Source organism: Aquarana catesbeiana, linkage group LG03, assembly GCF_042186555.1.
Source record: "Aquarana catesbeiana isolate 2022-GZ linkage group LG03, ASM4218655v1, whole genome shotgun sequence".
Classification (NCBI taxonomy): domain Eukaryota; kingdom Metazoa; phylum Chordata; class Amphibia; order Anura; family Ranidae; genus Aquarana; species Aquarana catesbeiana.
Genome location: NC_133326.1, coordinates 314,726,565 through 314,742,172, shown reverse-complemented (window position 1 = coordinate 314,742,172; position 15,608 = coordinate 314,726,565). Strand labels below are relative to the sequence as shown.

At 45.7% G+C, this 15,608-nt stretch overlaps 1 protein-coding gene across 1 annotated transcript; it reads left to right on the top strand.

The window, feature by feature from the left end:
• The first annotated feature begins 1,587 nt into the window (after positions 1-1,587).
• ASCL1 (achaete-scute family bHLH transcription factor 1) lies at positions 1,588-4,663 on the top strand. Its single transcript, XM_073620314.1, has 2 exons — positions 1,588-2,648; positions 3,628-4,663. The coding sequence occupies exon 1, from the start codon at positions 1,832-1,834 to the stop codon at positions 2,639-2,641; it is 810 nt and encodes a 269-aa protein (XP_073476415.1). The 5' UTR covers positions 1,588-1,831; the 3' UTR covers positions 2,642-2,648; positions 3,628-4,663.
• Positions 4,664-15,608: the final 10,945 nt, after the last annotated feature.

Genomic DNA, 15,608 nt, shown 5'->3' with positions numbered 1-15,608 from the left:
TTAGGTGTATGTAGCAGACAGTACCCGGTGTACTAGTTAGTAGAAGCAGGTGGCAGTGCCCACTATAGGTATAGGCAGTGCCCGGTGTTATAGTTAGTAGACGTAGGTGGCAGTTCCCGGTGTAGGTAGCAGGCAGTGCCCGGCATAGTGTCTGGTGTACTCGTTAGCAGAAACAAGTGGCAGTGCCCGGTATAGGTGCAGACAGTGCCCAGAGTAGTAGTTAGTAGATGCGGGTGGCAATGTCCAGTGTACTAGTTATCAGAAGCAGGTGGCAGTGCCCGGTATAGGTGCAGGCAGTGCCATGTTAGTAGATGCAGGCGGCAGTGCCTAGTATAGGTGCAGGCAGTGCCCGGTGTTAGTAGAAGCAGGTAGCAGTGCAGGCAGTGCTGTATATGTGCAGGCAGTGCCCGGTGTTCTAGTTAGTAGAGGCAGTGTCCACTATAGGTATAGGAAGTGCCTGGTATAGGTGCAAGCAGAGTCCAGTGTACTGATTCGTAGAAGCAGGTGGCAGTGCCCATTGTACTAGTTAGCAGATGCAGGTGCAGTGCACGGTATATGTGGAGGCAGTGCCCGGAGTAGTTAGTAGGGGCAGGTGGCAATGCCCGGTATAGGTGCAGACAGTGCCCGGTGTTATAGTTACTAGAAGGAGGTGGCAGTGCCCGGTGTAGGTTCAGGCAGTGCCCAGAGTAGTAGTTAGTAGCGGCAGGTGGCAATGCTCGGTGCAGGTGCAGGCAGTGCCCAGAGTATTAGTTAGTAGCGGCAGGTGGCAATGCTCGGTGCAGGTGCAGGCAGTGCCCAGAGTAGTAGTTAGTAGCGGCAGGTGGCAATGCTCGGTACAGGTGCAGGCAGTGCCCAGAGTAGAAGAGGCAGGTAGCAGTGCCCGGTACAGGCAATGCGTTGAGAAGTAGTTAGTAGAGACAGGTGGTAGTGCCCAGTATGGGAGCAGGCAGTGCCCGGAGTAATAGTTAGTAGCGGCAGGTCGCAGTGCCAGGTATAGGTGCAGGCAGTGCCCGGAGCAGTAGAGGCAGGTGGCAGTGCCCGGTATAGGGGCAGGCAGTGCCCAGAGTAGTAGTTAGTAGCGGCAGGTGGCAGTGCCCGATATAGGTGTAAGCAGTGCAAGGAGTAGTAGAGGCATGTGGCAGTGCCCTGTATAGGTGTAGGCAGTGCCCGGAGTAGTTAGTAGCAGCAGTTGGCAGTGCCCGGTATAAATGTGTAGGCAGCGCCCAGAGTAGTAGTTAGTGGCAGTGCCCGGTATAGGTGTATATGTAGTTCAAGGAGTAGTAAGTAGCGGCAGGTGGCAGTGCCCGGTATAGGTGTATATGCAATGTGCGGAGTAGTAGCAGCATTTGGCAGTGCCTGGTATAGGTGTAGGCATTGCCCGGTGTAGTAGTTAGTAGCACCAGGTGGCAGTGCCCGGTATGGGTGTAGGCATTGCCCTGTGTAGTAGTTAGTAGCACCAGGTGGCAGTGCCCGGTATGGGTGCAGGCAGTGCCCGGTGTAGTAGTTAGTAACACCAGGTGGCAGTGCCCGGTATGGGTGCAGGCAGTGCCCGGTGTAGTAGTTAGCAGTAGCAGGTGGCAGTGCCTGGTATAGGGGTAGGCAGTGCCCGGTGTAGTAGTTAGTAGCAGCAGGTGGCAGTGCCTGGTATAGGGGTAGGCAGTGCCCGGTGTAGTAGTTAGTAGCAGCAGGTGGCAGTGCCCGCTCGGAGCAGGTCTTGCTTGTGCTCTGCCAGCCCCAGGCTCCGCCCCCTCTCGCTCCGTCTGCACTTGTTTATTCAGCGCTCGGAGCGGCACGCGCCAGGCGCACGCACTGGAACAACAAACCCCAGAGAATGGAGCCCGGGGAGAGGGGCGGGGCCAGGCAAAGCGCGTGGAGCTTGTGCCCATTGAAAAGGCGGCGGCGGCCGAGCGACCCCAGCCACTCAGCGCAGCGAGCCAGGGAACGTGCGGGACAGAACGCGGGGCTCGCCTCTCACACCACCTCACCCGCACAGCCACTGCGCTCCACGCGACACACACGAGTCTCCAGTCCAGCCAGCCAAATGGACAGCACTGCCAAGGCAGAGAGCGGCTCCGGCCAGCACTTCCTGCAGCCAGCCTGTTACTTTGCACAGAGCCTTCAGCTGAGCCCGGGGGACGGGCATCATCATCATCAGCAGTCCAATGCCAAGTCCGAGGCCAAACAGGTCAAGAGGCAGAGGTCGTCCTCCCCGGAGCTGATGAGGTGCAAGAGGAGGCTCAACTTCAACGGCTTCGGCTATAGCTTGCCCCAGCAGCAACCGGCGGCGGTAGCCAGGAGGAACGAGAGGGAGAGGAACAGGGTGAAGCTGGTGAACCTGGGCTTTGCCACTCTCCGGGAACATGTCCCAAACGGGGCGGCCAACAAGAAGATGAGCAAGGTGGAGACCCTCCGCTCCGCCGTCGAGTATATCCGAGCGCTGCAGCAGCTGCTGGACGAACATGACGCTGTCAGCGCTGCCTTCCAGTCCGGTGTGCTGTCACCCACCATCTCCCCCAACTACTGTCATGACATGAACTCTATGGCAGGATCCCCTGTCTCCTCCTACACCTCCGATGAAGGATCATACGACCCCCTGAGTCCAGAGGAGCAAGAACTGCTAGACTTCACCACCTGGTTCTGAGCAGCAGGTGAGTCCTCCACTTTTAAGTCCACTCTCGTAGTGCTGAACTGTCAACTTGCTAGGCCGGCCATACACCTTACAATCCCATAGGACAACCTTCTTCTTTTCATACAAACACACAGACCCTTGGGGCAATCTTCTTCTGTTCCTACAACCACTATGACCCTTGGGACACTCTTCTTCCTTTCCTACAACCACACTGATCCTTAGGGCAATCTTCTTCCTTTCCTACAACCACACTGACCCTTGGGGAACTCTTCTTCCTTTCCTAAAACCACACTGACCCTTAGGGCAATCTTCTTCTGTTCTTACAACCACACCGACCCTTGTACTCCATAACTAATGACAAATCTAAAAAAAATGTAAGTTTATGGGCAACCTAAGGCTCTTCACAATCCTTACAACCTCCTTTACACCTTCCAACAACCATGTAGGATACAAATTGATGGGTAGGACATCTTTCCTAGTTTTGGTAGATCTAAAGTTGCTTGACCCAGGATTGTAGAATGTGATCGTAACACTGTATGGTGACCCTACCACTTTAACAAGGATGATGCCCATTAAGGTGTAGCTGGCCCTTGGAGCTTGCTCTTGGTCTGGCCCTTGGAGCTTGCTCCTGATCTGGACCTTGGAGGTTGCTCCTGGTCTGTCCCTAGGAGGTCACTCCTGCCCCTAGGAGGTCACTCCTGGCCTGGCTCTAGGAGGTGGCTCCTGGTCTGGCTCTAGGAGGTCGCTCCTGGTCTGGCCCTAGAAGGTTGCTCCTGGTATGGCCCTAGAAGGTTGCTCCTGGTATGGACCTATAGGAGGTTGCTCCAGGTCTGGCCCTTGGAGGTTGCTCCAGGTCTGGCCCTTGGAGGTTGCTCCAGGTCTGGCCCTAGGAGGTTGCTCTAGGTCTGGCCCTAGGAGGTTGCTCCATGTCTGGCTCTTGGAGGTTTGCTCCTGCTGGAAACCATAACTGATGGCTCTTTTTTTTTCTCCAATTTCAGGACTGTCCCTAAGAAGGAGGACGTGAAGCACACGGGAGCCCACAAGCCTCTCCAAGAACACTAAGCACTAGATTTGCACTCCGGTGGGGTCCACAAGAGAACCAGAGACTCAGAAGTGTGGGGATCAAGAGCAGAGGGGGGTACCCACCGCTCTACTCACAGAAGGAAGAGCTTTGATTGGCCAGCAAGGTCCTAAGAACAAACAAAAAAAGAAGCAGGGCTTCCCAATGACGATCCGGCCGTAGCCCATTGAGCGCTCTCTCCTTCCCTAAGGATGACACTGGGACTATAACTTGTGGAGTTTGCATTCATAACTATGCTGATACTCAAAGAACCCTTTTAAACCCCCTCTACTACTATTTTTATACCACTTTCATCGTAAGAAAAAACAAATGCTTCCAATCGTTTTTGTGATTTTTTATATTATAAAAATCTATTTCTATGGATCCCAGATGTTTGGGATGTATTAAGCTATTTTTGTACATAAGAGAGAGAATTTATAGAAGTTTTGTACAAATGTTATAAAAATGTGTATATCTTGATACATTATTATTGTAATGCTTATTACCTCTGCGTATTTAGACTTGTAGTCTATATGACAGTGATCGTCAGCCTCTTCTACCCCCCTCCCAGCTGTTGCTCTGGCACCCCAAGGATGTGGATTGGGGCAGCAGCTGGAGGGAAGAGAGGTTGCCTGTCCCTGCTACTTATAAATGACCTTGCAACTGCCATTTTCTATGTGGTTTTGTGAAAAGGACTCTCCTAATGTTTGGGGATGGAACTCCTTACAGATGTACTTTAGCACCGATGTGTCTTACTTTATATAGGAACTTCGTTAATGTATTAATTGTGTTCTTCAAAACAACAAAACAATGTTCACAATGAACAAAGTTTATGCAGCTATTGTCCAAACACAAAATAGTGGTCCATTGTTTCTATGATGACTTTTTTTGGAACTTTACACCACTGCCTTTTTCTTACCGTTTTATTACAAACTTACAAAGGTACTGCATAACGAAATGTGTTTTTTTACACAATAGTTTCATAATAAAACGTTTTATATAAAAACCCAACGGTCTATATTTGTTGTCCAATTTGGGGGGGTGTATGTTGTATCAGGATGTTGTATATAGGGAAAGCAGCGGTCTATCCAGGCTGATGTATCTATTTAGAAAGAGACACAATAAAGATGGGTACCGATTGTTTGCCATCCCCTGCATAAAAGGGGATTCAGAGCAAAGAGATTGATTAATGGCTTTATTGTCCTTTTAAATCGGCACTGAGCACAGTGAGCACTGGAAACAGAGGGCGCTCTATACCAGCAAGTGACCAGTGAGGACCTCAAGGCATCCACCACTATAGCATCCGATGTGACAGATGGAGACTAAAGGACATATTTAATAAGGCAGGGAAAAGTAATTCATAACCAGCAAGGTAGTTCACTTATCTAACTGACATGCTTGTTATTTACTGCACTTTGTGCATTAGGAAAACTAAATGTAAGGGGTTAAACATGAATAAGCTATATGTATAGCTGTATAAAGTATATTTATGGAGTTGTTTTACTAAAACTAGAGAGTGCAAAATCTAGTGCCGCTCTGCATAGAAACCTTCCAGTTTTTATTGTCAAAGCTTAATTGCACAAGTTAGAAGCTGGTTGGCTCCCATGCACAGCTGCACTTTCCAGTTTTAGTAAATTAACTCCTGGTGAGTGCAAAATCTGGTGCAACTCTGCAGAGAAACCAACCAGCTTCCAGGTTTTATTGTCAAAACTAGAAGCTGATTGGCTCCCCTGCATAGCTGCACCAGATTTTGCATTCTCCGGTTTTAGTAAATCAACCCCTGGAAAGTCTGAAATCTGGTGCAGCTCTGCAGAGAAACCAGTTTTAGTAAATCGACCCTTATATTTGCACTACAAGCAGGGCATTCCTAGATCAAATTAGTTTTTTTTGTACTTGTTTTTCCTTTTTTTTTCTATAAACCAACTTTCACAAATCTCTCATGCTGTTTCCAAGAAATAGCTTAAACAGGAGGAGGAGGAGGGTGGGGGGGGGGGGGGGAGCCTTGCCAGATCAGAGACACTGCTCTATAAGCATGTCATTCTATCCAAAAAGCGTGATCTGCCTGTAAAAGTACCCAATTACTAAGATTCAAAAAGAAATTGGTGGGCTTTTTTTTTTTTTTGGCTGGGGAGCTTGTTGTCAGTTAGCAAGGACGTGACTGGAATGATAGTCCCATTTTCTTTGCCTGGATACTCAGCCTCTTCCTAAATGACTTGCAAATTCAGTTTGCGTGTACCAAGCCAGGCGGAAAGCAAAGCGCAAAATGCAGCTTAGGGAGCCCAACAAAGGATACAGAGGACAGCTCCTGATATCTGTCCCTGCAGTGCTCCTAATTCCAGGACTTTTCCAGGGACAGCTCCTGCCGATGCTTCTCTAAGTTTGCAAATGAATAATAAACAGCCAAAACAGCTCATTGTGTTCAATTTGCGACTAACACCTATATATATATATATATATATATATATATATATATATATATATATATATATATATATATATATAATTTATTTATTTTTTCCTGCAAGGCATTTTGCTTTCCTGTTTTGTCAGCAGCATGCAAAGAAAGTGTTACAAGTAATGTCTGGTGCCTATGAATATATCATTAGGATAATGTTTCATCCTCCACTGACAAAAAAAAAAAAAAAGAGGAGGGGGGGTTTCTTGTGTAGACAGGTGTTCTCTATTGCTCACTCTTCAATAGTAAATATTCCGACTCATTAAGGCAAAGTTAAGCTGTTGTTTGCAACAATGTATAAAACGGACGGAGAAATTCTCAAAAAAAACCCCACACAATTTTACTTGAATATAGGAAAGGGCAAAGCAGGATTGGGCTAAATCTCATTATATGTGCTCTAATCGCTTAGCAACACAAAGGCTTTTCTTCTTCTCGGAGGAAAGGCTATTGAAGCCGTGTTCAGTTAGCATTTGTAAACTCCATAAATCAAGGGCTTGCACCGTGCGCACTATACAGCCACACTGCTCTCCCTATTCTTCCCAGCCACAAGATATTTATCCCCCTGCACGACTTTTCTTACAAACTATTTGCACGTTGTAAATCTCCACCACTGCTTTATCTTTTATTCCTGCTGTACTCCCCTTTTCAGGAATGTACCAGCAGCCTCTGGGAGCTTCTATAATATCCCTAGGAGCCTGGGATGGATGGAGAATGGATGCAAAGAAGAAACAGACCTGGTGTCCAGCCAATCCTGCACCAGGGACAAATCCATTCTGATTGGTTGCTATAGGCAATAGCTTCATCTGTTTGCTCATATTTGGTCCTAAACTGTATTGAGCGAAGACTTTTAGTCAAAGTGGTTTTAAACCAAAAAAACATGCGCTCTGAATGTCCAGCTTACCTAGAAGTTTTCATATCTCTTTTCGATTAGATGAGTACTTTTTGGGTCACATTTTTTTGATCACCAAATACATAGTGCAGCTTTTTTTTCTTATGTAGGATGTAGAATTCCATACCACAGGCAGTGGTTTCAAAACTATTAAATAAGCACCTGAACGACCACAACATACAGGGATATACAAGGTAATACTGACATATAATAAACACACATAGGTTGGACTTGATGGACTTGTGTCTTTTTTCAACCTCACCTACTATGTAACCATGTACTTAAGGCTCGGTTTTAACCGCATCCGATTCACTTGTTTAAACACGGTCCATTTCTGATAAGGGTCCTGTGCGATTTTGGGTCAGGTTGAGGTGCGAAATCAAGAACAAAATTTGCTCCTGAATCGCAACTGAACCAGTGAACAAAACCGCAGCCGGACATGTGTAAACCTAGCCTTAAACTGATAGGGGTGCATTAAATGATCAGCTTTTGAACATTTGTAAAACCTTCATCCCAAAAGAAAAAAAAAACTGTTGCTATAATTGCTTCAAAAGTGTTTGCTGGAATTCTGCTTTGTCTGTGAAGGTTGGTTCACACCACAATTGCTGCGTTCCAGATGTGTTTCTTCATGTGTGTTTTTTTATGTTTCTCAGTGCATTTTGCTGTGTTCCAGTTGTGTTCCATACAGAAAGAATGCAGCATGTTCTACTTTTGTTGACTGCACTGGATCGCACTGCACTGGTGTGAACCAGGGCCATTGGAACACATGGAAAACACAAAAAAATGCAGATTAAAAACTCACTGGTCTGCATCTGGTGTGAACCAGCCCTCAGGCTACGTTTACAACTATGCATTTTTGATTGATGGTTTTCTTTTTGCTACATTTTTGCAGGGTTTTTCAATGCGTTTTCATGCTCCTTTTTTTTTTCTTTTTTAGGAGGAGACTGTTTGTTAAATAATTGCATTTTCATGTTCTCTGTACTGTGGGAGACCAGATATAGTGAATGCAGGGTCCTGGGTTTAGTAACACTTTAAGCTGGCTATACATGGATATAAAATCGTTCGAAAAAGCGTTCAATGTGCTTTATCGCTCAGCTTTTGAAACTTAAGTAGGCTAGTTGGTTCGTTTTATGGCAAAAAAATGAACCGTCAAGCCAGATTTTTTGAGCCTAGACGATTGATTTCCCAAACATTAATCGATCGAAAACAGTTGGAAAAAAATCTTCAGCGCACATGAGATGACATGTGTTAATATGTTACCCCGGATTGTGTAATTGATTGACGAAAACTGTACCATTTATGTTGTTAGCGATCGATAATATGTTGTTAATTATCGAAACAATGATGGCGTTATCGCATGCACGTTAAACAGATCATTGGAAAGCCAACCGTTTTTTTTTTCAAATGATTTTCTATTCATGTATGCCCAGCTTTAGTCAAGTCTATCAAAATCTGTTAGTGCATCTACAATTGACAATGCTGCTGTCAAAGGGTGTCTCCATTGTTCTTCCATCTAGAGTGGGCACCCCCTAAGACAGGAAGTGTGTTACTGGCCAGATCACCAGGGGAAAATAAAAGAAAAAAGAAAGAACACTAATGCAGCCAACGCATCTAAGAATTGGTAAGCTGCAATTGATTACTTTTGTTTTGGGGTTTAATTAAAGACGTGCCCCTGTTTTTTCTAGTTTCCTGCAAGAGTATATATATATATATATATATATATTTACTTTTGTATAGTAATCCAGTCTGAGTAACTGAGATAACAGAACAGGGTATATTCATAAAGCAGGTAGTTGAGTCCCATTCTCATCCCTGGTTCATCCTTATTCACCCCTGTTAGTAGTGTAGATTGAAGCATTTTGCAGAGCAGGGGACAGTAGGTGAATACCAGTGTATGCAAGGGGGTACAGTACACTAATATCAGGTCTTCTTTGAGAATTGATAAGCATTTCCACATTTACAAACTGCAATGTTATTATTGTCAGTATTTTGGGCACGTACGTGCGAATAGACGTGTACATCACAGTTCACCCTATATTTGAATGTTTGGCATTCTGACAGCTAGAAGAATTCTTATGCAGTTATAGGTGTATAAACGTGTGCCAAATACAACCATGCACAATGTTTTTGTGCAGGAACTTTCATGCCAGGAAGATCCAGTAATATACACAGTATTGTGTGCCTGTCATCTGTCTCGTTCTGCTCTGATCAGCAGGGGATCAGAGGACTGATCCCCTACTGATCAAAACGGTGTCCACCTTGTGTGAAAGGGGCCTAAAGCCTCATACACACTAATCGTTTTTTTTTTTAGTTCAACCCAGCAGGTTGAACGGAAGAAAAAAAAATGACAGCTTCGGTCAGAGCCGCTGTACTAACAGTCTGATGTTAGGACATCGATCTCCCCCATTGAGCTGTTGTGTTCTGACAGGCCGATGGTCCCCCCACCAGAACACTTCAATCATAGCTCTCTGCCATTGTCTGAGATTGCTGATCGGGAGACGGTTGGGTGCTGGTTTTTCGTCGGACAGAAGCCGTTGTTCTATCGGATAGTGCCCGCTATTGAGAAGTGCCCGGGACGAACGGCGCATGTGCAGCACAACAGCTGATTTTACGATCAGCTGTTGTGACAGCGAGACGGCATCTGCGCACAATAGCCGTTTAGAAATTTTTGTGTCAGATTGTGCCCCGTGCTGATGAGGCGTGTTCATCTCGGTGAGGGGCGGATTTGTACATGATAGGGGCGGATTATCAAATGATGAACACATCTTTTTCTGCTATTCTTCCTGGACGCTTGTGGGGCATATTTAGCCAACTGCAGGGCGGGTTTTTCTATTAGAAAAACATGTGTTTAGCAGCACTGTCCATCATTTAATAATCCGCCCCATCATGTACAAATCCGCCCCTCACCGACATGAACACACCTCGACAGCGCGGGGCACAATCTGACACAAAAATTTCTTCTATCGGCTAATTGTGCACAGGCGCCGTCTTGCCGTCACAACAGCTGATCGTAAAATCAGCTGTTGTGCTGCTCCCTACGGCGCATGCGCCGTTCATCCCGGGCATTTCTCGATAGCGGGCACTATCCAATAGAACACCAGCCAAACAGCCAGCTTCTGTAGGACTGGCTGATATACACACATGGGCTGAATGTCGGCTTTTCTTTATTGAACTGGCCGATGTCTACTGACATTTGGTCTGTGTGTACTAGGCATAAGATTAAAGTGAACTAAAGTGTTTTTTATTGAACTGGCCGATGTCTCCTGATATTTGGTCTGCGTGTACTAGGCATTTGATTAAAGTGAATGTGATTATCTATCACAATGATCAATAAGTAAGACTAAGTTCATACTATTGCCCCAATGTGACGGTGCGTTTGCATGGGTACAGCAGCCCATTCACAGTACCTGTGGGAAATACAGGGAAAAGCTCCCTGAACTTTTTTCCCAAATGCACCCACAGAGCATTTACAGGGAACAACATGGTGTTGCAATGCCATGGGGTTTTCCACACCCAAAAACTTGCTGCATTTTCCGGTGCAGGGGGGTGCCATTAAGAGCAGCGCGTTTTGGCTGTGGGTGCCTGCAGATGTGGGATCACATATGATTTACACATGCTCTTCCACCCGCAATAGTGTGAACCTAGGCTAAAACCTGTTTCTGTACTGTTTCTCCTTCTGATTAGAGAAAAAAAGATACATAGGGGGTTATTTGCTAAAGGCAAATCCACTTTGCACTACAAGTGCACTGAAAGTGCACTTGGAAGTGCAGTCGCCATAAATCTGAGGGGGACATGCAAGGAAAATAAAAAACAGCATATTAGCTTGCACATGATTGGATGATAAAATCAGCAGAGCTTCCCCTCATTTCAGCTCTTCCCCTTAGATCTACAGTGATCTACAGTGACTGCACTTCCAAGTGCACTTTCAGTGCACTTGTAGTGCAAAGTGGATTTGCCTTTAGTAAATCAACCTCATAGTATCTTTGTCTCCTGGTCAGAGGAGAAGAATGTAAACAAAGAATAAAAGGTCTGTGTGTAAAAGAAAGATTAAAAAAAAAGCTAGATCAGGGCTTGATCTAGGTTAGTGCAAAGGTCAGAGTTGAATGTCAGAGCCAGGGCCAAAGGTCAAGTTTGGGGTCAAAAGTCAGGTTCAGCATGCTTTAGGTAGGATTAAAAACAACATTAAAAAAAAGTGTGTCACTGTCAGTGTGCTTTTCAGCAGGATAACATATATATTGATTCTTGGACCTATTACGGGTACAAACAAAAGTAATATACACAAATAAAAAAATATATATAAAAAGAAAGGGCAGAAGTTGTTTTTTTTGTGATTGGCCATGGTAATAGCAAGAAATACTGTATAAAGCTACAATTTGAAAAAAACATTTTTTCCCTTTATAATAATAATAATAATAATAATAATAATAAAAAAAGATATCCATTACCATTTATCACCAAATGATGGCCCAATTTACCATGAAAAAAAACAAAGTATAATTTACCTGGATACACAAAGGGGGTTATTTACTAAAGGAAAATCCACTTTGTACTGCAAGTGCACTTGGAAGTAAAGTCGCTGAAGATCTGAAGGGGACATGCAAGAAAAATAAAAAACAGCATTTTAGCTTGCACATGATTGGATGATAAAATCAGCAGAGCTTCCACTCATTTCAGATCTACCCCTTAGATTTAGAGTGACTGCACTTCCAAGTGCACTTTCAGTGTACTTTCAAGTGCAATTGCAGTGCAAAGTGGATTTGCCTTTCGTAAATAACCCCCAAATAACCCCCAAAGTATGTACAGGTTTACTAACACATGTCAGAGCTTCTACAGTTTGAGTAGTGCAGGGAACTTTTGCAAAGTAAATCTCCAGGTTTCCTTTATAAACATTACTAGGCATAATATTGGCTATTATACTGTACAGTATATTGTTGTGAATGACAAAAGCTATACCTTAAAAGGTTTAATTGCCAATATGGCATTGAGCTAATAAAAAAGTGTAAGCCCTGGTTCACATTAATGCGATTTGACATGTCAAATTGCATGCCAAGTCGGAGGCAATTGCCGGAAATGGCAGCATCCGAATCGGTGCGACGCCGCAATTGCGGCGCCGCACCCATTCCCAAAAGTAGTTTCTGTACTACTTTTGGTGATTTCGGGGTGCGATTTCCCTTGACGTCTGTGCAGAAACCCGCACAGATGTCTCTGAAATCGCGACCAAAGTCGGGACTGACATGCTGGCATGAAATGGTGCGAGTTCAGCTGAACTCGCACCATTACATTCCCGCAGTCACTGTGAACCTAGGCTCAACCTGAACTTTAAACATAGATGAACTGCTTTGCCCACCAAAGTTCTGGTATTTAAGTCCATGCAGCCCTGAGACAACTCTGCTACACAGCACAGTCCTGTCTGGTAGGACCTGATTTTTCTCTGCTGCCATTAAATAACACTCACAGGTCTTGTCCTTCCTTCAGCCTATGACTGGACAGTGAAAGGATAAGCAGAAAACTGATGGGCACATCTGCTATTCTACTCTCCTCCTCCTATCAGTATTATTATTATCATACAGGATTTATTTAGCGACAGCAGTCTGCGTAGCACTTTACAACATGAGGGCAGTTACAATACAATTCAATACAGGAGGAATCAGAGGGCCCTGCTTGTATGTCTCGTGTTAGAATTGCAGCACAAATGATTGGCTGTTTGCGCTGCTTCTCCATCTCCTAGACTGAGCTTTGATATAGAGGTGACTGCAAGGGGCTGATTCCAATTCAAATTTAGGTACTTACACTGTATGCATTGGATAATGCATTTAATGATGTATTAATGATTACAGAGATGCATTTGTGTCTTTTAAACCTGCCTAAAGTTCTATAAACGATGAATGTAGCAACAAATCCCTAGCATTCCTTGTTAAAAAAAATATATATATAATATTTGGGCAGTTCTAAGTTGTTTTCTAGCAAAAAAAAAATGTTTTTTTACATGTAGGAGAAGAATGTCAGAATTGGCCCAGACTGGAAGTGGATAATTGCTCTTCCTGTTTGTGGCTGTGTCAGATCTAATTACTGTTTAGCTCTCACCTTCAGAGCACTAAGACTGAGAGACCCAGAGATTGAGGGATATGTAGTTTCTTCACAGGAAATATTAATTCTCAGACTACAGACAGAGGTCATGCATTAGTCTGTGCAGTGCCATTGTAAATACCTCATGTTTCTACACAAATAGAAACTTCTGGCACATGCATGTGAAGATTTATCCTACTATAGGCTATGAGTACAGGCCAGTAAATTACACCATGAAACTACATGATCAATGGCATCTTACACAAGACAAAGGTGGGGGGGGGGTTTATTAAGGCATTTTTAATGCCTTTAAGGTGGTTGTAAACCCTTACAACACACCCTTTGCTACAGGTAAGCCTATAATAAGGCTTACCTGTAGCTACCCTGGATACCTCCTAAACCTGTACGGTTTAGGAGATATCTCCTGTATTTGCATGTCCGTTGCTTCAGTGACTGTGCCGATACCAGCCGCTCCCACGTGCATGCGAGGGTAGTGACGTCATCACGGCTCCGGCCAATCACAGCACCTAAGCACGCGATGCCTGGAAGCAGAGGGATCGTTAGGGGGTGGCTATTGGGGCTATAGCCCCAAATCTGGGGCCCATAGCCCCGAGTCTCCTACCGCAGGGGTACCTGCCTAACCACCGGGCTGCGAGTAAGGCGGACGGGCTGCATGAGGGAGCCGAGCAGGCAGGTGAAAGAAGCGAGCAAGCGGGCAGGCGAGCAGAGGTTACATCATCTCTCTCCGCCCCCCCGCCCCGCATCGGGTACACTTCCGCCTTGCAAAATGACTGTGTATACGGCGGGAGACGGGCAGCGCTGCGCTGTATTATTCCCTGGCTAGCAGGGAGTTGGGCTGGGCCAGGAGCTTCACTGCTGCTCTGACCCCGCCCCATGTAAACTGCATGTTCGGGAGGCCGCAGGATATGAGCCGAGATCGGAGCGGGAGGGAGCGGCAGTGGTGGTGGGAGCCAGAGGCTTTGGAGCTGGGATCCGAGTGGGAGAGAGCAGGTTCCCACTGTGCTGAAAGCCAGCAGATGCTGAGCCCAGCTGGGCAGAATCAGGTAGGTCCTTCTCCCCAAATAGTCTGCCTGCGAGTGTGGACTAAATCCTGATCTGGCTGTGGCTGAACTGTTCACCAATTGGAGCACTAGCATGCACCACCAGTGGTACTGGCACATCTTCCACACATAGACATAGTGAAATGCACCACTGCTTGATGGGCTTCCTTTAGTCCTGGTTCCCATCTATGCGGTTTGCGCCCAACGTTTGCGCCTCACGTTTGCGCTGGGATGGCAGCCCATTTATTTGATCGGGCTGCCATGCCTGCATTTCCTGCAGAGAAAAGGTGCATGCAGCATTTTAAAAATGCAGCAGCCTTGAAATCACATGGTGCTTTTTGCACTCTGCAATTTCCCTGCAGGTCTCCCACCCACAAACGCGCTGCATTTTTAGATGCGTGGGGGTGCCATTAGGAATTAATTTTTTAAACAGCAGCGTGTGCAGGAATCTCAGCAATTTCAGCACACAGAGTCAAAACATGCTGCTGTTTAAAAACACGCAAAGCTGCCATTCATTCTTAATGGCACCCCCCACACATCTAAAATTGTACTGCAGGGAAATCACAAAGTGGAAAAGCTGCTGCGTTTTTCTAAAAATGCAGGCACAGCAGCCCATTCAAAGAAATGGTCTGCCATGCCTGCGCAAACATGCACTGCAAACCCACATAGATGTGATCCAGGCATAAAGTGTTAGTAAAGTCATTTTTTTTAAATGAAAAAGCTGGACCCCCTGCAGGTTTAACCGCTTGCCTACTGGGCACTTTCACCCCCTTCCTGCCCAGGCCAATGTTCAGCTTTCAGCGCTCTCACACTTTGAATGACGATTGCGCGGTCATGCAACACTGTACACTGACATTTTTATCTGCAAACAGGTATTTTTTCACCTTCACTGATGGGCCATACTAATCAGGACACTGATGATTAGTGCCCTGATCAGTGCAGATGTCCCCTTTCACACAAGCCGGTTACTGGCTCTCTCCTCTCCTCGCGTTGTGACAGTGTGAGGAAAGGAATGCCGATAACCGGCAAGTGTGTTCACATCATGATCAGTTGTGATTGGACACAGCTGATCACATCACGTGGTAAAGAGCTGCTGTGATTAGCTCTTTACCCCAATCTCTGATTAGCTGTGTTATAGAGTCAGCTGGGTGTGCACCGCAGTGAGCACGGTTTTGGGAGGATGTCAATAGATGCCCTCCCAGAACTGGACCGCGCTCTTGAACCATTTCATTATATATTACAATATAACAATAGAAATAATGCACTTCAATCACCCTGACACCTTATCAACCATGGTACCGTGATGATTGAAGCGCCAACACCAGCCACTACAAATTGGCGAGCAAAAATTGCTTACCCCCCCCCCCCCCCCCGTGCCTGCAAAAAGGTTGGTGACCGCTGCTATGGGCTCTAGCCCCAGATCTTTTGCAGACCTAGCAACGCCCCTG

Bases quoted from the DNA above. Each gene is read 5' to 3' on its own strand.
- ASCL1 (XM_073620314.1), top strand. From the start codon at position 1,832: ATGGAGCCCGGGGAGAGGGGCGGGGCCAGGCAAAGCGCGTGGAGCTTG.